Source organism: Temnothorax longispinosus, chromosome 10, assembly GCF_030848805.1.
Source record: "Temnothorax longispinosus isolate EJ_2023e chromosome 10, Tlon_JGU_v1, whole genome shotgun sequence".
Classification (NCBI taxonomy): domain Eukaryota; kingdom Metazoa; phylum Arthropoda; class Insecta; order Hymenoptera; family Formicidae; genus Temnothorax; species Temnothorax longispinosus.
Window position 1 is genome coordinate 5,575,833 of NC_092367.1, and position 23,501 is coordinate 5,599,333.

The 23,501-nt window shown below is 46.4% G+C and overlaps 1 protein-coding gene across 5 annotated transcripts in view; it reads left to right on the plus strand.

The window, feature by feature from the left end:
• Nucleotides 1–23,501, plus strand: part of Rhea (Talin_middle and talin-RS domain-containing protein rhea) — a 42,448-nt gene that overhangs the window by 13,631 nt on the left and 5,316 nt on the right. The window contains exons 1-12 of one of the 5 annotated variants that reach the window (XM_071789794.1): nucleotides 106–1,679; nucleotides 12,082–12,274; nucleotides 13,146–13,547; nucleotides 13,671–13,941; nucleotides 14,028–14,531; nucleotides 14,868–14,965; nucleotides 15,509–15,597; nucleotides 16,351–16,809; nucleotides 16,919–16,954; nucleotides 17,299–19,112; nucleotides 19,305–21,207; nucleotides 21,336–22,082. In XM_071789794.1, the coding sequence (XP_071645895.1) occupies nucleotides 12,136–12,274; nucleotides 13,146–13,547; nucleotides 13,671–13,941; nucleotides 14,028–14,531; nucleotides 14,868–14,965; nucleotides 15,509–15,597; nucleotides 16,351–16,809; nucleotides 16,919–16,954; nucleotides 17,299–19,112; nucleotides 19,305–21,207; nucleotides 21,336–22,082 (6,462 nt within the window). In that variant the 5' untranslated portion in view covers nucleotides 106–1,679; nucleotides 12,082–12,135. Of the gene's footprint in view, nucleotides 1–105; nucleotides 1,680–4,668; nucleotides 5,657–12,081; nucleotides 12,275–13,145; nucleotides 13,548–13,670; nucleotides 13,942–14,027; nucleotides 14,532–14,867; nucleotides 14,966–15,508; nucleotides 15,598–16,350; nucleotides 16,810–16,918; nucleotides 16,955–17,298; nucleotides 19,113–19,304; nucleotides 21,208–21,335; nucleotides 22,083–23,501 lie in introns of those variants that run through there. The other 4 variants (XM_071789790.1, XM_071789793.1, XM_071789792.1 and 1 more) reach the window with 4 other exon arrangements.

A 23,501-nucleotide genomic window follows, 5' to 3' on the forward strand; every position in this document is an offset into this window, starting at 1 on the left:
ACACTCGAATTTCGAAGGGGTCGGCATCACGCTGCCGCTGCTGCTGCTGCACCCCGCTCGCGCGAGATCTTCCCGCGGCGAGATGGTATAGAGGGGGGCTTCGGCGAACGGACGACTCACCCCCTCGCGAATTGGCGGAGCACGAGGAAGCGGGGCAGCGTCGGACGGTCGCCGCCAATCGTCGCCGCCCTCGTCCACCGATAAACCCTCGCGTCTGCGCCCCTCGGCCGGGTGTCCCCTCGCTCGGTTCCCTACGTCGCCCTCGGTTCGGGTACCGCGCGCAAGGCCGCAGACCTATCACTTCTTTGGCGACAGCCGTCGGGGTAACATCCTCGCCCTTGCTCTCTACCCTCGCACTCTTCTCCCATCCCTTCGAGACCCTTCGCATTCACCGCCAGAAATCAACGATTCCGAAACTTCCACTCGAGCTCGCTTTCCCAGCTTTCCGAACTTCCTCCTTATAATCCTTTTCCTTCCTCTTCCTTTTTACACGTTTGATTTTAAATCGATCTCTCACGTGCTATCCTTATTTCACTTGTTTATTCTCCGTTCCTGTTTGTCCGGCTTCGCGAAAGATAGAGTCTTTAATCGGGAGGGGGCCCCGATCGTTTCCATCTCGCATCGCAGTGAAAGACGTCTCGCGATCGTTCCCTCCGGACGTGCAAGCAGTATTAATCGGTTTAACGTTTCTCGCAGGCAGGCAGGTAAAACAAACTTCCGTTTCTGTGTTTGATTCTCAGTTTCCTTCGAGCCATCGGCGGTATTACGGTTTTTACGAAAAAAAAAGTATTTCCGTTATTATTTCCACTATATTCCGACCGCGCGCAAAACCGTGCTATCGTCGAGTCCCTTTTCTGAAAACACACACGTGCGGTTTCGCTTGCAATTTTCGGAAAATACTTTCGCGGTTCCGTTTGCGGTTGTCGCTCTCTTTTTTTAAATGTTTATTATCGTCGTTCGGCCGATTGTCTTCTCGCGGTCGCGCGAAAGAAACGTATAGCCGGTCGAAAAGTGCATCGCGATGTAACGCCGCACGGCTGTCCCGCTCCGGAACTTCCTCGTGCCTTAGAATCGCCGTCCAGATCGTGACAATAAGTTCTCTCTTTGAGATTCCTTTTCCCCGAACGAAACTGTCCGACACTTTCCCGTTTTTGTCATACCCCCCGCATTTCTTTCCTCTTTCCAAACTGAATCAACTTCGTCGTCGGCATTCGACGTAGAATCCCAAACCCAACGAGCTTATTTTCCCTCCGAGTCGATTATCGATCCAACCACGAGATTGCCTTACCGAGATCCAAGTCCGTCCGGATCTTCCCGAGAGTTCTCCTCCTCCTCCTCCTCTATCTTTATTTCCCTCGATCGAGGTTGAACGAGAATCAAGCTCCGTCCCTTTTCCCTGTGCCTTGTACACTAGTCCCAATTTATCCGCTCCCGCTTTTGTGACCGGGGCGAACGATCGTGATCCCGAAGACACGAGGATCCCGCAGCGTGCAGTCGACGAGGATCATCCCCCTAACGTAGAGAGTATCCTCGTAGACGTACAGAAGTCTCGTTTTCCTTCTGTGCCGTCTCGCTTGTACCTCGCGCTGAATCGATCACGGGCGCGACGAATCCGTCCGAGAAGAGATCTCCTCCCTCCCCCGAGCGCGATCGAGTGACACCACGATGACACCGGCGCGGTGAGTAAGAAACTATTCAGCTGTGTGATGCAAGAGAGAGTTTCGGCTGCCCTTGCGAGCCGTAGCTTTAGCGATTGTTAGCGAAGTAGAATAACGTCGCTCGCTGTTCTCTCGCTGCGCGTGCTTTTGATGTGTCGCGCGCTATCACGTCGATCTAAAACGACTGGAAGTTCACGGAGAAAATCGAGGTTTTCTCCAAACGTAAATCTCTGTAGACATAGTTTCGTGAATCTCCAATTAAATAAATTAAAATGCCAGGATAACTGTTGGTAACTTTTAGTTTTGCTGACATGCTCCGAAAAAAAAACGACAAAAAATATAAACTGAGCTGCTTTAATCACTTGAAATCTGACCAAAAGCACTCGATAGCAAATAATCAGTGTAAAGAATTTGTCGATCGAGATCTACGGCTCTATCTTTTGCGTCCATGTTTATTTGTGTGAGTAGATTGTGCGTGAATATGGCTGCATGATTATTTGATAATAGTACAGTTAATAAATTTATTATTACGTAACAAAAATAATAAATGTATACATACAAGTGAAAATATATTTATTAATTTACTTATCGGTAGGAGGTTTTTTTTTGTTAACCACTATTGAACCCTGTACCAAAATTAAAAATCGCACGTTCTGATGTTTGCCGGACTTAAAAATCGAACAGACAAACGAGCTTAACAAGATCGAGGGGGTATACAATTGATTGCCACAGAACGATCGAGATAGCATACTCAATTATTAAGAGCGAGTCGTGGTAACAACCCCCTACGATCTCGAAATCAGATAGTATAATACGAGGGTCGACTTTCCGGGGTCCCGAAATTGTCCGATATCGAGGGAGGCAAGCTACGGTAATAACAATCAGGCATTCACGCACACACGTTGGATTCTTTGCCTCTAAAACCGTGCATCCCGTGAAATTGTTTTAAATGAACGAAACGAGATAGATTCGGCCTTCCGGAACCCACAAACGACGATGTTAAATTTCATTCGATAGGGATCGATACGGTCTAGGGGTTTCCATTATTACGGTATATTTGCTATTCTTTATAAAATTGTTTATATAGAATTGTACGTAAACTGGGGCAAACAAGTCAAACGATCATAAACTGATGTATGTTGGAAGAATCGAAAGAGAGCGATTTGTAAAATTTCGCGGCACAGAATCGGCGAATAGGATGAGGGGGGCCGGGAGTACCCTAAATAATTATTTGAACAAAAATAAAAGGTTCATAATGTGATACGAGCGAACGATATAGATTCTGAGTTTGACATTTTCCCGATAGAATTACGTTATTGACAGTACAGTTTTCAGCTGTACAATCTCTCGTTTACATATTCAAGTATTATTAATCATTTTCCAATAGAGGGTTTCCAATAGAGACACGGTAACCGGTCCGGGTTTATTGATGACGTGTATGTTAAAAGTATACCGAATCTCTCTAGTAGATATGATTTTATGTGGCGACACGCTTCACAGCACTTGACATTTGTAATAAAATTAAGGATATTTGAAGTCTCTCTCGTAGTGCAGATATTTAAAATGTTTCTTCAATTAAATCGCTTGAACAATTCCTAATTTTAGACTGACTCTTCGTGAAGTGTAAATAAAAGAAAATTTCAGAGGTAATTGTTCTGCCTTCTTTTCGCAACGTTGCGGGGCAAACTGTCCGTTTCTAAATCCGGCCGGAATTACGGATACGGATTACTATACGGTTCTTTATCTCCTTTTGTTTCTCATCTGGCGCGACAAAGGCGCGCGGCGGCGTATCTTTTATTTTAATCCTTTACCCGACGCGGCGGAGGAAGAATCGATGATTTCCGCATCTGTCACCGCCCGGTCACGAGCGTCCAGACGTTAAAACGACTCAACCCGACACACAGGCGTACGTTTATTTGAAATCCCGGCAGACTATATTCCTTGCGGCTCGACAATAACGCTAGTTCCCTGTTAGCGTTGGCTCCGAGTCTCGCGCGATCCCTCGAACCAGCTCTGAATCGATTCGAATAAAAATTCGAGTAAAAATCTCGCGATTTAACGAAAGCGTGAGATAAATAAATTCAGTGTGACTGAAAAAAAAAAAATACGCGTTGGAAAAGTAAGATTAGATAATCGTGAAAATCGGGAGAAGATCAAGAGACATGTATAATTATTCGCCGTGAGATAAAACGTTGATATGCTCTACGTCGCTATATCCATAAAAAAATGAATAATAAAAAGATATAAAATAAATGTAAGAATAAGTCGTTTTATTGCGACCTAACTGGCCAATTGATACAAGAATTGCACGACGTTTCGACCGAATTCCGGTCCTTATCAAGTGCTTTTATTCGAGTTACACCGATCCGTCAACGATGCAATTAATTTCGTTATGCGGATCGGTGTAACGCGAATAAAAGCACTTGATAAGGACCGGAATTCGGTCGAAACGTCGTGCAATTCTTGTATCAATTGGCCAGTTAGGTCGAAATAAAACGACTTATTTTGAATTATTTGCTGGCGACGGAAATTGTTTTGTTTAAATGTAAGATAATTCTTTTATTTTATTTTTTTAATAGAGCGATTATAGTTGGAGTTTTAGTTCTCAAACGGATCGATGAGAACGAGAGAGAAGCTTAATCGTTCGGAGAAAATCGTGAAAAACCGAGGCAACCGGCGGGGACGTGCGCGATTTGTTCGCGCTCTCGTGACGCTCGAGATTTTCCCGATTTGGTGCACGGGGGTGTGTTACTGGGGCACTAGTGCGCAGAAGCCCCGAACATGCCCGATGTAGATCCCAGAGAGAATCGTCGTAGCGATGCCCCCCTCCGGTTCCCCGTCCGCCGCCCCGTCGTTCCATCCCCCGCCTCGGAGTCCCGCATCCCCTTCGGGAGAAAGAGAACGCGCGAGCGTGCGAGCGAGCGAGCGAGCAAGCGAGTGCAAGGGGGTGGCTCCCCGATCCTCTACCCTCTCGTCTCCACATCTCGAGCCTTACAGCTCGAACCGCGGCACATTCAGTTTCTGACCGGCGATCGAAGTGACGCGTCCGTTCGTGTGCCCGTCGTCGCATCAGCACACCTCTCTCACAAGTTTCCCTCGGGATTCCATCCGCGTCCGTCGCCCCCGGAGGATCGGCGCGAGGATCCGGTCGTCCGGGCCACGTCGCGCGTCCGCGGTTTCACGGGGGGGTTGCCGCCTGCGGGATCGCGGCGCGCTACTACACACACACGCGGTCGGGGATGTCGCGCGAGACTCGCGGCGTTCGCTCGAAGCCATCGATCCTCGCAATCGAAGCGATTCAGTGACGCCTGTGTGGGGCTCGTCGTACGATAAAATCAATCGGGATAAGTGTCGAGAAATAACGCGGCCTAACATACATGATTTGATTTTGAGCATACGAATTTTGCGTATCGTGACGATTTATTCTTGAAAATATAAGAATCCTGATTCCTCGAATTTTGCTTCTCGGACTTTACCTCTGTATCTTATAATTTCCCTTTTAACATTAATTTAAAAAATCGCACGTAATTAATTAGCATTTATTCCTTTGATCCAAAGTCAATTAAAATTTTTTTCAGTGAAAAATTATTGTTATTAATATATTCCTAGTACTAATCCTATGCTTCAATCAAGCGACGTCGACGTTCTACGAATAATTTCGTTCATCGAGGATTGCCGATCGGTCGTTTAATGGAATATCGATATAAATGGCAGGATTTACGAGGCTACCGAAGCTCGTTGTCACTGTCGTCGTCGTAAATCGGTCGCGATCGTGAATAAAAATACAGTAAGAAATGGAGCTGAACCCGTGCTGCAGCTTCGTAGGGATAGTAAATTATCTTTACACGAGAAGCTTGCATCGGAAACGACGTCAGCCGGCGCCCAACGTTCCACGATCCTGGGTATTATAGGGAGTCGCCAATAGCCAAAATTAGATATATAGATGTAGTTGCTGCTAGGCACCGCTAAAGCAAGCCAATACGAATGCGTCGCCGGAGGTAAATATCATCCACTATTTTTTTCTTATGTGAGTCAGTCATCGCGCGTTGCATCGTCCATCCGTTATCGCTCGTTAGCTAGCCACGTGGCATTTGCCTGCCTTCAGCGAGAAACGTCGTGCCTCGTTTCGTAAGACTGTTTACACACGCGATTCCTCGCGATAATGGCCAAAGGATAAATCGACGCTTTGTGCCAATTTAACGAACGAAGAACACATTTCGTTTTATAATTATAAAATCTCCGATTTGAAACAGAAATTTAACATTCACTGATATGTATTTCCTAATTATAATATGCAGTTCATAAATAAAATGAGGTTCCGAACGTCTCTCGTCTCTAAATGTTTGTTCTGATGATGTTTCATAGACGAAGTGTTTAGATGAAGTGTTAGATTTAGATTTAGCACAGCTCTTGGCGTATTAAAAAACTTTCGTCCTATAAAGTTGTTCGATACGTGGACGTCACTCGCGAGGAGCTGTACGGCTTTATTTGTTCAGTTCGATGAAATATTCATTTAATTTAGATGGCTAACAGCATATACTATTTCATACCCTTACAAGTGAATTTATCAAAACTTTTGTTGCGCCGTTGGGAGTTTATTTACAAACGTTTATTCAATCGATCCGCATATGTGTCGGGTGAACGTCGATAAGTTGCATTTGTGCTTTGTTTAACGTCCGCAAATGCAGTGTGTTATATTTGCGTCTACATGTAGCTTTGTACCACACCGAGTGTGTCCCAATGCATATATTTCACGCAGCGTAACGTATAAGGTATAATAAAGTAAAGCGTCACGAGAATAAAAAGGATCCTTTTCTCATCCGCCTTTAAAGGCGGAGAGAAACTTTAACGGAGTAATTGTAACAGCGTCTCACAATATATACGAAATTAACATTGTAAAAGTAAATTCGCGTAATGTACGCCGGTGTAAGGAAGCTGAAACTTTCATTTAAGTATATCTATATACCTGTGCACTTCATCGATTCTGGGATGTATAAGATATAGACGCGATAAAGGATCAAGTTCCCCGCGATCGCGCGGACGACGTAAAGTACTTTTATTCTCGCAAGGCTGAGAAATAAGGCTGAAGAATGAGTTTTCCTCGCGAAAAATTAATAGCAGCGAGAATATCAATATTCTCGTAAGTTGTCGGATAATCGTATGGGTCAATAAATTATTCGGATAACCCGTAAGGAGTTACGCGCGCGTTTTATATGTTCCTACGCGGTTCAACTGGGGTAGTGACGTGCGGAAAAATGTGATGACATCCGCAAAGGGTGGCAACGACACTGAAAAAGAGAGAGAGGGGGGGGGACAAAGCGTTCGTGGGATAGAGGGTGTGAGAACCGACCGACTGCTACCCTTCCGCGAGGCGGCGATGAAGTTAAAAAAGCTGACGACGGCGTTATAACTTGCTCCGAGAATGGAGCATGGTAACTGCATACTGTAGCCCAAAGTAAATGGCAGTAAGTGTTTCGTATCTACACGCCGATATATAGCTTCTACTCGAGCAAATTTCATTTAGTAGATTGTACGCATTTTTTACGGTGTCTCAGTCACGATTATTCGCGACAATTCATTATTTTTATCTGAGTGAGTTTGATGATCTTAATAATAAGATTTAATATTTTCCAACATTTGTATAGAATTTATGTAGATTTATATAGAATTAATAAATCATTCGCGATTAGAACAATCGTCACTGAGATAAATTATTAATCAAAAATTACATTTGCCAATCTGCAATTAATTGATAATTATCAGATGAAATATTATATTTCGTTTTCATTATACGTATAGTGATATGTTAAATTGTGAAATTAATTATAAAGGCATAATTACTTTATAATTAATGGATCATTGGAACATGATTACTTGATGATTACACTGCAGTCATAATTAGTAATTTAGTCAGCGATTATATCGATAGTTTCGATTTTGCCTAACTTTTGGATAATTCATCAGTTAGCGAGTATCATCTAAACCAACTTTGGGAAGTTGTGGGCTTCAATGGAAGAATCGCGAAAATCGAAATACGACATTAATGTATGTACCAGATAAGACCGCGGGAAATTATGTTATCAGCATTAATCTTGCGAAGTGGTGGTGCGAAGTATATTCTAATGCATAGGAAATGTAATTTGCGCGGAATATATGCATAAGGCTTGTGTGGCGCGTGTGGCCTTGTTAGCACTCGCATTGCTATCATCCTCCAAACAAAACCGGGGCAAAAACATCGGTAACATCACGTCCGAGTTGTAAACGCCCGGTGAGTTGCATTCGTAAACGCGGCCCGAACTTGACTGAAGTTTAAATGAAAGCTCTCTTTCTGCACAGTTCTGTACCTGGAAAAATAGCCGGAGATCGGAGAATCAGTTAAGACACAAGTTAATTCGAACCGATGCTCGTGTACGAGCCTGGGGGAGCCGCGCGAGGATTTGCATAAAGATTAATTCGAGGGTGTCCAAATTATTATATCGATAATGGCAACGCGCTTTATCGGGTATATCCGCGTGGCCCGCTAATGGGAATCGCTATCTAATTCCCGGGGATGCGTCGGCGAGGGACATGGAATTTTTTCGCGAATTATCGCGAGATTTTAGCGAGCGGCAAATAACGGTCCGAAGCTATTCAATCGCGCGCGCTGCGCCGCGATGATAAATGACGAGAGAGAGAGCCCGGGACGGCGACAGATTAACACGTTTCCACTATAGATTCGCCGTTTCCGCGATAATCGACGGAGGCCCGCCCGGCTGATTGGCACGTATGCGCGGCACGATCCATTAGGGATGGGGAATACGAGGCCGGCGGGATTAGCCGATTTTGCGGAGCGCGGCCGCATAATCGCGTCTTCGTTACCCACCCCCCTTGCTCCCTTGCCCGCCGCCCGCCGCCCCGGATCGCCGCCCTCAATTAGCTCGCGTCAAGTGTCATCGCGGCGCGGATACTATATATCCGCGACGTCTAATTTTAGAAACGCTCTCGATTAACGCGAATCGCGCAACTGGCACTCTCCACACTCCACACCGCCTCTTCCTCTCTTTTTTTTCCTCTTCCTCCACTCAGTCCGCCTCTTCTCTCTCTTTTCTATCGCGCTCGTCGCGTTTGATAACAGCGCGCTTCGTATTCGGGCGATCAGCCGTTATCGAAATGGAAGATCCGTAGAGAATTTAGACGGTATGAGTAGGAGAGAATAAAATGGCCGGGAATTTGTTTTGGGATACCTCAAAGGAAGGTATTGGAGAGCTCGATCGAGATGAAAGCCCTATTTATGTTTCAGTACGTTGGAAAGAACAACGGCGCGCTGCACGCCGGAGCAAGATCGCCGGATAAAGAAGCGGTTTTATCACGTTACGTAAACAAATTTTCCTTTCCGCTCTTAATAGCGTGCTCCTTCCGCCTTCCTTTCCTATCGCGCGCTCCTTTTTCCCCGAGGTCATTGTAAAAATAATGTCTCCCATTTTCCGTAGCGACGTTAAGGAGACTTCATGAAAAAGTTATCGACCATTATTTCACTTTTAATTGGGGCTGCAATTGCGTCGCGTGACGTTCCACCTTTGCTGTCGCAAAAAAAAATTTTAACTACCCTTTACTTTCGCGTCCTTATACTGTTCGTTTAATCGAACTTGTAAATAAAGAATTGAATTTAACATGAGCCGACGAAACAAAAGAGTCCTCGCCACTTTATCGCCGGCCTTTCAACGATGAATGTGTTGCGCAACGTATGTCCCTCTCGTAAGAATATTCAATTTCCAGCAATATCAATGCCAGCATTGTCGTGAAGTGGCTCCATCCCACTGGCAATATGTATGGAGTTGATGATCCAGTTGTATGTAATGAGGTCGTTCCCTCTGAATCGAGTTCGTGCGGGTAGGAAGGTGACGTATTGCGAATTGAACGAAAGTAACTTCGTAGCCGACGGTGCGGTTTCAATTTCGCAGTAAAACGCCATCGGCTCTGCGAGCGATTGCCTGTTGCGCGATTTTTTTTCCCCCCTTTCTTTACATTTTGCCATTAGGGACGTTCACTTTGTGACCCCCCTCTTTTTTTGGAAAGAGAAAAACTCCAGCGATATCTCGGCGATATCGCTCAGAGGGAAAAGTATTGGCTCGCATCTTTATATATATATACATATATTATAGCGCATCTGAATTTATACAGCCGATCTTTAATTGCCTTTTCTATAATTACGACGATTTACCCGCGACGAAATATCTTATCGACTTTGACAATTTTCCCCTCGACAATTTCACGGCAAAATACTCGATGACCGGAGACCCGGGGCGTACATTTTTCGCAACTCTGACAAGCTCCATTGTGATCGACACGTTCGCGTTCGGTAATCATCCAATCCATGCCCCATCCAGGTCAGAAATTCGATACGCGCGATGAAATCAAAACCATACGTTAATTGGGTGAAAATTGTTGGCGAGAGAAATGGGCGAGGGAGTGAAACGGGAAGATGAGTGAAACGGGGACGAGATGGGAGAGAACGCGCGAGAAAGAGAAGAGAGAGAGAGAGAGCTCGTAAGAAAGGATAGCCAGGGGTATGGCAGGGGGTCACGCTTGGAGTTTGACACAGTCAGAGACCGGCGTTGCCTGGCAACCTTTAAGGGTGGAAATCCACATTGGCGTAGGGTGTATACCTGCGACGAATTTACGCGGGATCGCCTATTTCTCCTGGGTCCTGTCTGCCTCTCTCCCTTGCCCCTTCCCCCCCTCGGCCCCCCTGCAAAGGGCACGCGTGGAAAAACGCGTGAATGAACCCGTTGGCTGTGATCCCGAGTCGGGATGAATACAACGAAATTGGATGTTTATCCCCGCGACGTCTAACGACGCGCTTATTGTCACGGAAGAATGCTTGCGTTTCGCGCACCGCAAATTAGCGAGAAGATAGCAATCTTCCTTCTATATAAAAGGACCGGAGCCCCGAAGTTGCACTCGAGCTCCGCTCCGCCTCCGTCGGCGCGTTTTGTACCCCCTCCTCCCCGGAGCGGGGGGTAATGACACTCCGTTTGAATTCAATGTCATGATTTAATCTATTCATATCTCAGAATGTGAGCGTTTGCCCCTTGCTCTCCTCTCGCAATTACTCCCGGCGAGATATCTTCCCCGGGGTAATCTTTATTAAGGCGATCAAATGTATATAAACGGCACACTCTCCATTCGTTCTTCCCCCCCTTGAGGAGCCGCTCGTTTAAATTATATCTTGACATCGTCTCGGAGTGTTTTACACGTTTATAAATCACCGAAGCTGCGTATCACGTGAGAATTTAATTACTTCGTTCGTTGAGTATACGTTTCCTTTTATTTTTAGCTATCGGATCCGATTTAATTATCTCGAGCTCGAGAGTGAAAGGGCGTATTTTTATTTACCTACTCTGTCCACGCTTTTTTTTAACGGGAGTAATGTATTATTCCTTATAAATATAACAGAGTTATCGCAATATTTATGTAGTTCCTGCCTTAATCTAGCTATTACTTCATCCATTATGTAAGTTAGAAAACTTATTTGCACATCTCCGATATTTTTTACTTTTATCTTGCATTATCATGTCCTATCCTATGAAACGTAATAAGTTGTAGGAAAAACATGTGGAAAAAATGTTAAATGTATACATTTTGTGCGTTTCTACGCTTGTGAAAGACACGTTGCTACCCCCTGGTAAATTTTGCGTGGCAAAAATATAATACATGTTACTATATGGAAGATCGATGTACATATAGACAGGAATCTTACAGTGGCTGCCTCTCCTTTGGTCTCGCACGGATCATTTTTAATCCATTGCCGTGGTCCCTTCACCCTTCTCGTCTCCGCAAACCCGTGCGAGACGTATTCTCTTCTTCTCGGCGCTTTTTCCAGCTGGATCTCGGCACAAAGCGGAAAGCTCGCCTTCGAGCGCGGCGCGGCGCGGCGCGGCGCGGCGCGGCGCGGCGGCGCGATTATTTTTCTCAATGTCGTTAGCGCAAATAATTACAATTCTCCGGATTTAACGAATACAAATAACATAACGAAATTTTAACAACGTTACACGATTACATTAACGAGTTTTTGTCATTAGACATTTGTATATAACGCGGTAGGGGACACAATAGTCGGCCCTTGCAACTTGTTGCGTGCAATTTCGCCGTAAAGCGGAAACTGCGTGCTCCTGCATAATCCTTTAAATTGCCGTCCACGTAATACCGGGATTATTTGATAATTTCGCGAGATATAATTTCAACGCTGCGTGCGATCGGCGAGACCCCGCGACCAGGACGATTACACGCGTAAGATTCGTCGTCTTGAGAAAAAAAAAAGAATACTCGCCGATCGTCGACGAAAGCGTTACGAAACGTTAATTAATATTAGCGAACGAATCGCGTCGCTCAGTCTTGATTAACGCTCAGAATCTTGTTTTATGGCGACTGGCCACTCTTTCAGTCGAGTGACTCTGGAGGTTTTCGCGCACGCAGAAGGTCACCCCAGGCAATCGCGATGGCAACCCTATCTTTACGCATCTCCATACCGGAGAAGAACGCCACCAAGATGATGCAGTTCGATCCCAGCACGTCGGTGTACGATGCCTGTCGTATCATCAGGGAGAAACTCGCCGAGGCCAGCAACATGGGTCAACGTAAGCGCTCGATATTTTACTCGACGGGGACCTTAATTGTATTATCGAGATATTTTGTCAACGCCACGTGAAATGTCCCAAAAATAGATGTCGCGATATCTCTCGCGCAGATAGACGCATCAAATTTTTTTTGTCAAGTTTTTCTTAAATTACTGGTAATGTAATTTAATAATGTAACGTAATGCAAATTAACGGGGTAATACAGATATGAATATCCCGGAAATATCAGCGTATTTTATTTGCCAACTCGCTAAAAGGATATCTAAAGATTTTTACGTTGAGATTTAATTTATTCTGATGACGAAAGCAATGGATATTCAGCTCGTTCCTAAAACGTGCGCGTTTTTAATCATGTCTAAATAGACTAGAAATATTAAATATATAATATTATATATTGCATTAATAAGGGAACGGGCTTTGAACTATTATGGAACATAAAGAATATTAGATCAATATTTTTTTAGCTGCTTATCTCAATACTTAGAGGCTGAAACAACCTCTCGAAAATAACAATTTTTCATTTTTTGCGAATATAGGTATAAGACAAGATATTCGAAAATATAAGGTATATGAAAAAATGTTACGCAAAAGTTTTTATTTTATATACTCTTTACAATAGTGTATTCATATATTTTTCTATATTCGCTAAAAATAAAAAGTCCATTGTTTTCGAGGGATTGTTTCAGCCTCTAGATGGTTGAGATAAGCAGCATAAAAAAATAAAGGCTTTTTATGCTCCACAAATTCGAAGCCCAAATCTTATTCTCTGTAAATCATAAAAGATATAATTCCTGTAATTCTTATTTCTCATAATATAAAGAAACAATAATTAATACAAAAATAAAGATTAAATTCATTGTTCTTTGCGTAGCGAAAGATTATGGCCTATTTCTCGCTGACGAGGACGTGAAGAAGGGAGTTTGGCTCGAGCCCGGACGAAATCTCGACTACTACATCCTGAGAAATGGAGATCTGCTCGAGTATCGCCGTAAGCTCCGTACGCTGCGAGTCCGCATGCTGGACGGAACGCTGAAGACCATGTTGGTGGATGACAGCCAGCCCGTGGCCAATCTCATGGTGGTGATATGTACGAAGATAGGTATCACGAATCACGACGAGTATTCCTTGGTGCGCGAGCTAGTGGAGGACGAGAACGAGAATCAGAAACCTGGAAATTTTGGCACTCTCACATTGAAGAGAAAGAAAGAGGAGAAGGGCGAGAGGGATGCGAAGATGGAACAATTGAGGAAGAAGTTGAAAACCGACGACGAAGGTAAAATAACTTTCCCACCTCTCGTTGGTAGATATTTAATTTGAAATTCTATCAGCATGCACACATATTGAGGCAAAAGTTTGCAAAATACATTTCTGACTTTCGTATTGTTTTGGTTCACAGTGAATTGGATAGATCCAAGCAAGACCTTGCGCGAACAAGGTATAGACGAATCCGAAACCGTTCTGCTGAGGAGGAAATTCTTCTTCTCGGATCAAAACATTGACAGTCGCGATCCTGTACAATTGTCGCTGTTATACGTGCAAGCGCGAGATGCAATTCTGGATGGTACGCATCCGATTACGCAGGAAAAGGCTTGCGTGTTCGCCGGGATCCAGTGTCAAATTCAGTTTGGCGATTATAAGGAGGAGAAACACAAACCGGGTTTCCTGGAGTGAGTTACATTCAATGTGATCGATCGATCAATGTTTCTCGATTCTATATCGATTAATGTTTTACTTATGTCGCGTTCTTTTTCAGTCTTAAAGAATTTCTGCCGCAATCGTATGTGAAGGTGAAAGGAATTGAAAAGAAGGTCTTCGCGGAGCACAAAAAACACATTGGACTCTCAGAGCTGGACGCCAAGGTTCTGTACACGAAAACCGCCAGGTCGCTGAATACGTACGGCGTCACGTTCTTCTTGGTGAAAGAGAAGATGAAGGGCAAGAACAAGCTGGTGCCGCGTCTACTCGGCGTGACGAAGGATTCGGTCCTGCGACTCGACGAGAAGACGAAGGAGATTCTGAAGACGTGGCCGTTGACGACCGTGCGGCGTTGGGGCGCCTCGCCGAATACCTTTACCCTCGACTTCGGCGACTATTCTGACCAATATTACAGTGTACAGACTACCGAAGCAGAGCAGATACTCCAACTGATCGCCGGTTATATCGACATTATCCTGAAGAAGCAGAAAGCGAAGGATCACTTCGGTATCGAGGGGGACGAGGGATCCACCATGGTGGAGGATAGCGTGTCGCCGTTAAAGTGAGTATCTCTCATGCTCTCAATACATGTTAGCTTCTCCGAGCCACGTGTGGATCGAAGTAATAATAGCCATTAAGATACTGTTAGAGCAATTATCAGTTCTCGACGAGAGTCGGACTCGTCTTAAAGCGACCGACTTACGTTCAATCACGCGTCACGTCCTAACAAGATTTCGCGACAATATTTCGCGTTAATCCGATGTGATCATGGAAGAGTTTCTAAGACGCCACGCAAACAAATGTGTTAGAGCTGTTTCCGATTCTAATGGGTATAATTTGCGTTAAATAAGAGTGATGCTTGACTTCGAGATTTTACACGTGCATTTTCATTCGACAGAGCCACCATCATGCAACATGAGACCAGCAATGTTGGTAAAGGGAATGTAGAAGCCGTCTCAGTCGCGATACCAGCTGTTATGAGAGCGGGAGGAGATGGTAAGCGAAATTATAATTTATTATTTCACGTTTTATTTTCCAGATAATTTGATTAGGACTGTTTCTAAAGATATTCTTTTGTTATATCAACAGCGATTATATAATATATAATTATCAGATTTTTATTTGGGTGTATATGGTAGCTTATGAGAATATAATATTTTCATAAATTAAAAATTATGTCTGCTTTAAATTTTTAAACGTAAATCCTGATACACCGCTCTTTTACTCAATGTATACTTAGAAAGAAAAACTAATTAGCAAATTTTTGCACGATTGAATCCTCGGATCTTAGCTGTTCATATGTGTTTTTGTACATACATACACCTTTCATTTTGTAAATACACGTTTAACTAGCTTCAGGCGTTCGTGAAAGTGTTGCTTATAAGATCAAATAATTAAGCATATATATTAAACTTGCTTTTAGCTTTCAACAGAAAATTATTGTCTAAACGAATAGATTTACAGTATCGAGGACTCGATCGGGATTGTCAATAATTGTAAATATAGCCATAGAGTTAGAGTGCATGGTGTGATTTATAGGGGCTCGACCATATGGAACCGGTCACATAGGTGGTGCCCAGTACACAACCGTCAGTGGACAGGTGAACATCGCCCATGCTCCGCCTATGGTAAGCACAGTTAAAAAGCACCCAAGCTGCTCTCAAGCTCATGTCGGTGTCTTTTAGTTGCTTGTTATAAATATATATGCGTCTTGAAGTGTAAAAATTGGAGATCCTTTGGGAACTTTCGACTAGCAAATCGTGCGTCTCTCTAATGTGTAATTATTAATCGATTATGGGAATATATATGTATTTAGGACGGTATTATATTTCTTGTGAATGTCTAAAGTCGCACCGATCATTATACTGCACGTTAGAAAGCGAAATTTTAAGGGACTAATAGACGGTTAAATTTATTTTCATGCTAGGCGCCTTCTATTGCGGACACAGAGTAGGTACACCACGATACATTTTCAGTTATCTCTTATTCTTTGTTTATAGACCGTTCATTTTACTTCTCCGGTTTGATTCGTTTGCATTTCATGTTCGTCGATCGACTATCTTTTTCTCTCTCTCTCTCTCTCGGTACAGCGCTTACTGGATAGATAAAATCTCTGTAACTTGCGATTCATGCTTTCTCGACAGAATACTTGCTCGTAATCAATCAATATCAGTAAACTCTGTATCGCCGCAACTATTTGTTGCAGTTTATCGCTTCGTTATGTACGTGCATTTCGTTCGTTGATTGACCGTTATAAGCGAAATTATTTTATTCCTACTTGCATTTGTTTACGCGAGAAATATCTTTTTTATGATACCGCCAATCAATCAGGTTTACAACGGCCATACGTAAGTTTACAATGTATGAACGTTTGAAACTAGGTCCAACAAACTAAGGTGACATCCGTCCTATCTGAACCGCAACGTGCCTTATTATCGACCATCACCGCTGGTCACGAGGTGATCCACATCGCCGAGACGGAGCTCACCACGAAGGCTCAGTTACCCGAGCTCGGCACGGATCCAGCATCTCTGAGATGGATCGAACAGACGATCGACACCCACAAGCAGAACGTGGGCTCGCAGATCGCGGCGATGAACGCCGCGACCGCCCAGGTGGTCACATTGACTTCCGGGCCAGCGGACGATGTCGATCACACCGCAGTGGGAGCAGCGATTACCACGATCGCCACGAATCTACCAGAGATGACGAAGGGCGTGCGGATGATAGCTGCTCTTATGGACGATGAGTCGTCCGGCGAGCGACTGTTAGACGCTGCCAGGAAACTCTGTTCTGCGTTCTCAGATTTACTGAAGGCCACGGAACCGGAGACCAAGGAGGTGAGTTCGTCGTAGCGGAGAGAGCTGCATAAAAAAAATATAATAGAACTAATACGTGATCTCTGTCCGTGAAGTTGAATGCTATTTCAACTTTCCTCTTTCCCCACAGCCTTTCTACATAACATCTACGCTCTACGGACAATATGTAAGCACTAACATTCGTAGCGCACTAATATTAGACTTGCTTTTACAGATGCATTAGACTTTTTCTGAGCACTCGACTTTAACTCGTCTATATCCTTGAAGTGCAATTTTCGCTAATAAAGATTTTTAAATATATTTAATTAAATGGTAAGATCAATCTATATTTCCTACGATTATGTGTGACATAGACGAGTTAAAAGATGCACATGTAATTTCTTTAAAAACACTTGAAAGGCTCGTCAGACACGAATTACTATTTTAAACTTCTTTTTCTATTCCTTCTTTTCTATTTTTGATCTGGTTTTTTGGACATTATATAAATTATATTTTTTGCTTACATTTTAGCCGCGACAAAATCTATTGAATGCGGCGTCGAGAGTGGGTGAGGCGTCGCATCAAGTATTGACAACTATTGGCGAGGAGGACGACTCGAATCGCGAGTTGCAGGACATGTTACTCGCGCTCGCTAAGGCCGTGGCCAACACCACCGCTGCTCTGGTATTGAAAGCGAAGAATATAGCAGCCACGTGCGAGGACTCTGCCACACAGAATAGGGTGATATCGGCCGCGACGCAGTGCGCACTGGCTACATCTCAGCTCGTGGCTTGCGCCAAGGTCGTAGCGCCGACCTTACATTCACCTGCCTGCCAAACGCAGCTGATGAACGCCGTTCGCGAGGTGACCAAGGCTGTAGAGCGCCTGGTTCAAGTCTGCAACGAGACGTGCAGCGATGATAACTTGCTGAAGGAGCTGAGCATTGCCGCCGCCGAGGTCAGTCGCACCTTGAACGACCTTCTCAATCACATCAAGACCGCCACTAGAGGAGAGCGCGCCAAGGAATCCATCCAGGAAGGCGCGGTGGAAACCATCTTCGTTGCGACAGACAGACTGTTCGCCAGTACCGGTGACGCCGGCGAGATGGTACGACAGGCAAGAGTGGTCGGTCAAGCTACCGCGCAGCTGATTCAGAGCATCAAAGGCGAGGCGGAGAGGCAGACAGACTCGGAGCAGCAACAGCGTCTGCTGGCAGCGGCGAAGCTACTCGCCGATGCCACTGCCAAGATGGTGGAGGCGGCGCGGCAGTGCGCTAGCAGCCCGCACGACGCCAGGATGCAGGATCAACTGCGCCAGGCAGCGGAAGAGTTACGAGCTGCGACTACAGCGGCGGCAACCCCGGCGTTACGTAGAAAACTAATTACGCGTCTAGAGGCGTGCGCTAAACAGGCCGCGTCCACGGCCACGCAGTGTATCGCGGCGTCTTCTGGTGCTGGACACCACAATACTAATCCGGCCAGCCAGGAGGAGCTCAACATGGAGTGTCGCATGATGGCGCAGCAGATTCCATATCTTGTATCGGGAGTAAAGGGCACGCAGGCACAACCGGATAATCCTACCGCACAGTTGAATCTGATAAACGCTTCCGAGCAGTTTCTGCAACCGGGCACCGCTGTGGTGAAGGCGACCAGAGCCGTTCTACCGACGGTCACCGATCAGGCGTCCGCTATGCAGCTGAACAACACCTCGCAGCAGTTAGGATCGTCGTTGGCGGACCTTCGATCAGCGGTAACGCGTGCCAGGGAAGCCTGCGGCGGACTGGAGCTCGACGCCGCGGAGGAGCTGATAAACAGCCTGAAGGATGAGCTAGGAGAGTTTTATCGCGCTGTCGAGGCCGCTTCGTTGAGACCGCTACCAGAAGAGACGACGGAATCTACTGCGCTGCGACTCGGCGCCACGTCGAAGAACGTTGGATTTGCTATGGCGCAACTGTTATCCGCCGCCAAGCAAGGCAACGAGAATTATACCGGAAGTGCCGCTAGAGAAACCGCATCGGCCTTAAAGGATCTTACCTATGCCGTGCGCGGCGTAGCCGCCACGTCCAATCAGCCGGAGACGCAGAAGAAGGTGCTGATGACGGCAGACGACGTGATCCTGCGATCGCTGCGTTTAGTCAAGGAAGCGCGACGTGTACTGAAAAATCCTGACGATCCTGACAACGAGGCCAATCTAGCCGTGGTCGCCAAGGACGTCTCCTATTCGTTGAACAAGTGCGTGTCCTGCCTGCCCGGACAGAGAGACGTCGACGAAGCGATACGCAATATCGACGACATGACTCAAGTGCTCAACATGAATGAGTTCCCACAAACTAGCAAGAATTATGGGTAAGTAGTTTTACATAGTCGTGTATTTTTTTTCACGTTTACCCTGAACTGGTTTTTAAAATATAGTCGTGTATTTTTTTCGCGTTTGACTTGAACTAATTTTTAAAATTATCTCTTATCTCTATACTCTATAGAATAACAGATACATACTATTACAACTAATTATGTACGCTTCGCATTTTTATGTCGTAGGCAATTGCAGAGCGATCTCAATAACGCTGCCGCCAATTTGAACGATGCGTCGTCGAACGTGGTGTCATCCGTGCGTTCACCCGTGCAGCTTGCAAATTCGTCGAAACAATTTACCAATGCTTTCGGAGATCTGCTGAGCGTGGGGATGGAAATGGCAAGTCAGACGACAGTTGAAACCCGTACTCAGGTGGTGGTGTCGTTGAAGAACGTCAGCATGACGTCCAGCAAGCTTCTCATGACCGCTAAATCAATCGCGGCCGATCCCACTGCGCCGAACGCGAAGAATCAACTCTCGGCGGCGGCTCGCGCGGTTACCGACTCCATAAACTACCTGGTGGACGTGTGCACTTCGGCGGCACCCGGGCAGAACGAGTGCGACAATGCTATCAGAAACATCCAGTCCATGCGATCTCTGTTGGACAATCCGAGCGAGCCCATCTCCGACGCCTCGTACTTCGAATGCTTGGAGACCGTCATGGAGAAGAGTAAGAGTCTCGGTGACGGTATGACCGGTATCGCGAATCACGCGAAGAAGTCGGAACACGAGCAGTTTTCCGTCGCGGTCCGTGGAGTCTCCTCCTCGATTTGCGGCTTGATCGAAGCAGCCGCTCAAGCGGCCTATCTAGCGGGCGTGAGCGATCCTACGTCCGTAGCGGGTAAACCGGGTCTGGTGGATCAGGCACAATTCCTGCGAGCGGCGCAGGCCATTCACAGCGGTTGCCAGAGCCTCGGCAATCCGACCAGCACGCAACCGCAAGTGCTCTCGGCCGCTACCATGATCGCCAAGCACACCAGCGCGCTTTGCAACGCCTGTAGACTTGCGTCCAGCAAGACCAGCAACCCGGTGGCTAAGCGACACTTCGTTCAGTCCGCCAAGGACGTCGCCAATTCGACGGCGTGTCTCGTTAAGGAGATCAAGGCGCTCGATCAGAATTATTCCGATGCCAACCGCGAGAAATGCGCGGAAGCCACGAAACCGCTACTCGAGGCGGTCGATAATCTCTGCACGTTCGCGGGTTCTCCCGAATTCGCGAGCCAGCCGGCCAAGATATCCATCGCGGCTAGAGCCGCCCAGGAACCGATCACAAGCGCCGGTAAATCCATTATCGACGGCTCGTGCGCTATGGTGCTGGCGGCCAAGAGTCTCGCGGTCAGCCCGAAGGACCCGCCGACCTGGCAGTTACTGGCCAATCACAGCAAGAGCGTTAGCGACTCGATCAAATCGCTGGTGGCGTCGATCCGCGACAAGGCGCCCGGTCAGAAGGAGTGCGACGCCGCGATCGAGAAACTGTCGGCGCGAATACGCGAGCTCGACGCCGCTTCGCTGAGCGCGGTCTCGCAGGCGCTGATGCCGCGCCGCGAGAACACCGTGCAGGGATTCACGGATCAGATGGAGAGCAGCGCGAGCGAGCTGCGCGAGAAACTGGAACCGTTGCGTACCGCTGCCAAGTACGAGGCGGAGAACGTCGGCCACGCCGTCAATCAGATCGCCCTTTACTCGGAACCGCTCGTCTCGGGCGCGATCGGCGCCGCGTCCAATATGGTCCATTCGAAGCAGCAGATGATACTGTTGGATCAAACGAAGACCGTAGCCGAGTCCGCGCTGCAGCTGATCTACGTGACGAAAGAGTCCGGCGGCAACCCGAAGGCTGTCGCGTTGCACACCGAGGTGGACGAAACCGTCGAGTCTACCAAAGACGCGCTTCAGGAGCTGCAGAACACCTTGGAAACTATATCGACATCTGCGGGTATCGTCACCGGTCTGATCGACACGATTTCTCGCGCGATGGTGAGATTGGAGGATCATCGTATGTCCACTATCGACACCGTGGATTCTTACGTGGATTATCAGACGAGGATGGTCGAAGCTGCCAAAGAGATCGCTCGGTTGGCACAAGAGATGGTGAATAGCCTCTGACATTACACCCTATATAATATCTAATCAATCTGAAGAATCAATTTAATCATATAAAAATTACTAATCATAAAAAATTAACAATCAGTAAATTATCTCTTTCTTATTTATTTCAGTCGACCAAGTCGAGCACCGACGTAGCCAGATTGGGACCCCTAGCGGTCGACATATCGCACAAGTACACTCAACTAGCTCGCGATACCTCCGGAGCGTCCGCGGCTGCCTCCAACGCCGACGTGTCCGCCAGACTTCGCACCGGGGTCCAGGAACTCGGCCGGGCTTGCGCGGATATCGTGCGCGCCGCCGGCACGTGCCAAATGGCACCCGGTGACGCGTACGCTCAGCGAGAGGTTGCGGAGTACAGCAAGATCGTGACCGAGAAGGTGTCACAGGTATTGGCTGCATTGCAGGCAGGCTCGCGCGGCACTCAGGCGTGCATCAATGCCGCTAGCACGGTTTCTGGAATTATCGGCGACCTCGACACCACCATCATGTTCGCCACCGCCGGTACGCTGCACGCCGAGAACGAGGGTGACACGTTCGCCGATCATCGCGAAAATATACTTCAGACCGCGAAGGCCCTGGTGGAGGACACGAAGACATTGGTAGCTGGAGCGGCGTCCTCGCAGGAACAACTGGCTGTCGCGGCGCAGAACGCGGTGTCGACGATCGTTCAGCTCGCAGAGGTCGTCAAGTACGGCGCGGCCAGTCTGGGCAGTCAGAATCCGGAGGCCCAAGTGATGCTGATCAATGCCGTGAAGGACGTCGCATCCGCACTTGGCGATCTCATACACGCCACCAAGGCCGCCAGTGGCAAGCCCATCAATGATCCCAGCATGGCGCATCTAAAAGATTCCGCCAAGGTAATTCACCTGTCTGAAGTCCTTTTCGCTTTCCTTTCTGTGGGTATCTACCTGTGACGTTCTAACAACGACAATGGAACTGGAAACTTATCACGCGCTTGTTGCCTATCATCTGATTGAATACGCTTATTTGGAAAGAAGCCTGTTGTTTATAACGAAATGATGAGGAGGTAAATAATTAATCTCCGCAAATACGGAGTAACCCGTCTAAACGATTAATAATATACTAATTTGGCAACGAAACGTCTCCTTCGCAGACTAAAAACGTACGATAAATATTCTAATGAAATTCTAACTCTAGAGAATTTCCATAATTAATTTGCCAAATTCTAATGATACCGTTTCGAACATAAATAGAACTTACAATGTAACTTGAATATCTTTCACGGAGAGATTTACGTAAGGTGAAGTTACAAACCCCCTACGAGATCTCTCTCAGTGATGTTGGCCTAATCTATTAATCCGCCGAGTTTTAATAACGCTGTTTCAAAACGTAACCATGGAGAATGTTTATCCTTAGAGACATTTTTTGGGGTGGACTTTAATTGACTTTTAATTCTGATGAAACGTCCTCGTATTTGCCTCTAACTGATTTCGTTCTCGCACTACTAAAATCTCGCGTAGCGTCCATGCAGAATTGATAGCGTAATTCATCGTCGTCGCTCTCGAATTGTGCAAGGTCGTTGGACACAGGGCGACGATACCCAGACCAAAGCACGACCGGCGCTATTAAAGTCCACCTTGAATCCCCACGCGTTTAGCTTCGTATCTATCTACCATATGTGTGACATACCTGAGCGAACAGGTGTTGTTTTTACATCTGGCGGACGGCATTCAGTATAGAAAATTATGTTGTTTGTTTAACGATACTCTCCGCCTGTTGTACAACGCTTCCTCTCTCACCTTCCTCGATGCGATATCGAGTCCCGCGATAATAGCAGCAGCAGTAGTGCAAATTTGTTTTGTATATCTTGAATGTTTCGACGATGCGAATGGTGGACTTTAATGTGTGCTAGTCTCATTGACGATTTTGGTCTGGCCCGGTGCGGGATAGGTCTTAGAACGGCAGCTGCAGCAGCAGTTCGTCCATCTGAGCGACATCGGCGGCTCGGAATCGGAATGGTTCGTGTCCGATCAAGAGGAGGAACTAATCCGTCTGCTATCCACTTCCGAGAGCTCTCAGCCGGCTCAACGGACCTCCGACTTACTGTTGTTCATGTAGCCGGATTTTCGTTCCCTCCTCGTCGTCGCATTTTCTAACGCAACCCTATATAAGATAATCTAATAATCGATATGTAGCCATGTTATGTACACGATACTTCTACGTAGAACACGATGTAGTTGCTAAATTGTGCAAGATATCGGCGAGACATCGTCGCTCCTTGCATTCTAATAATTGATTAAAGAAGTATGTAATAT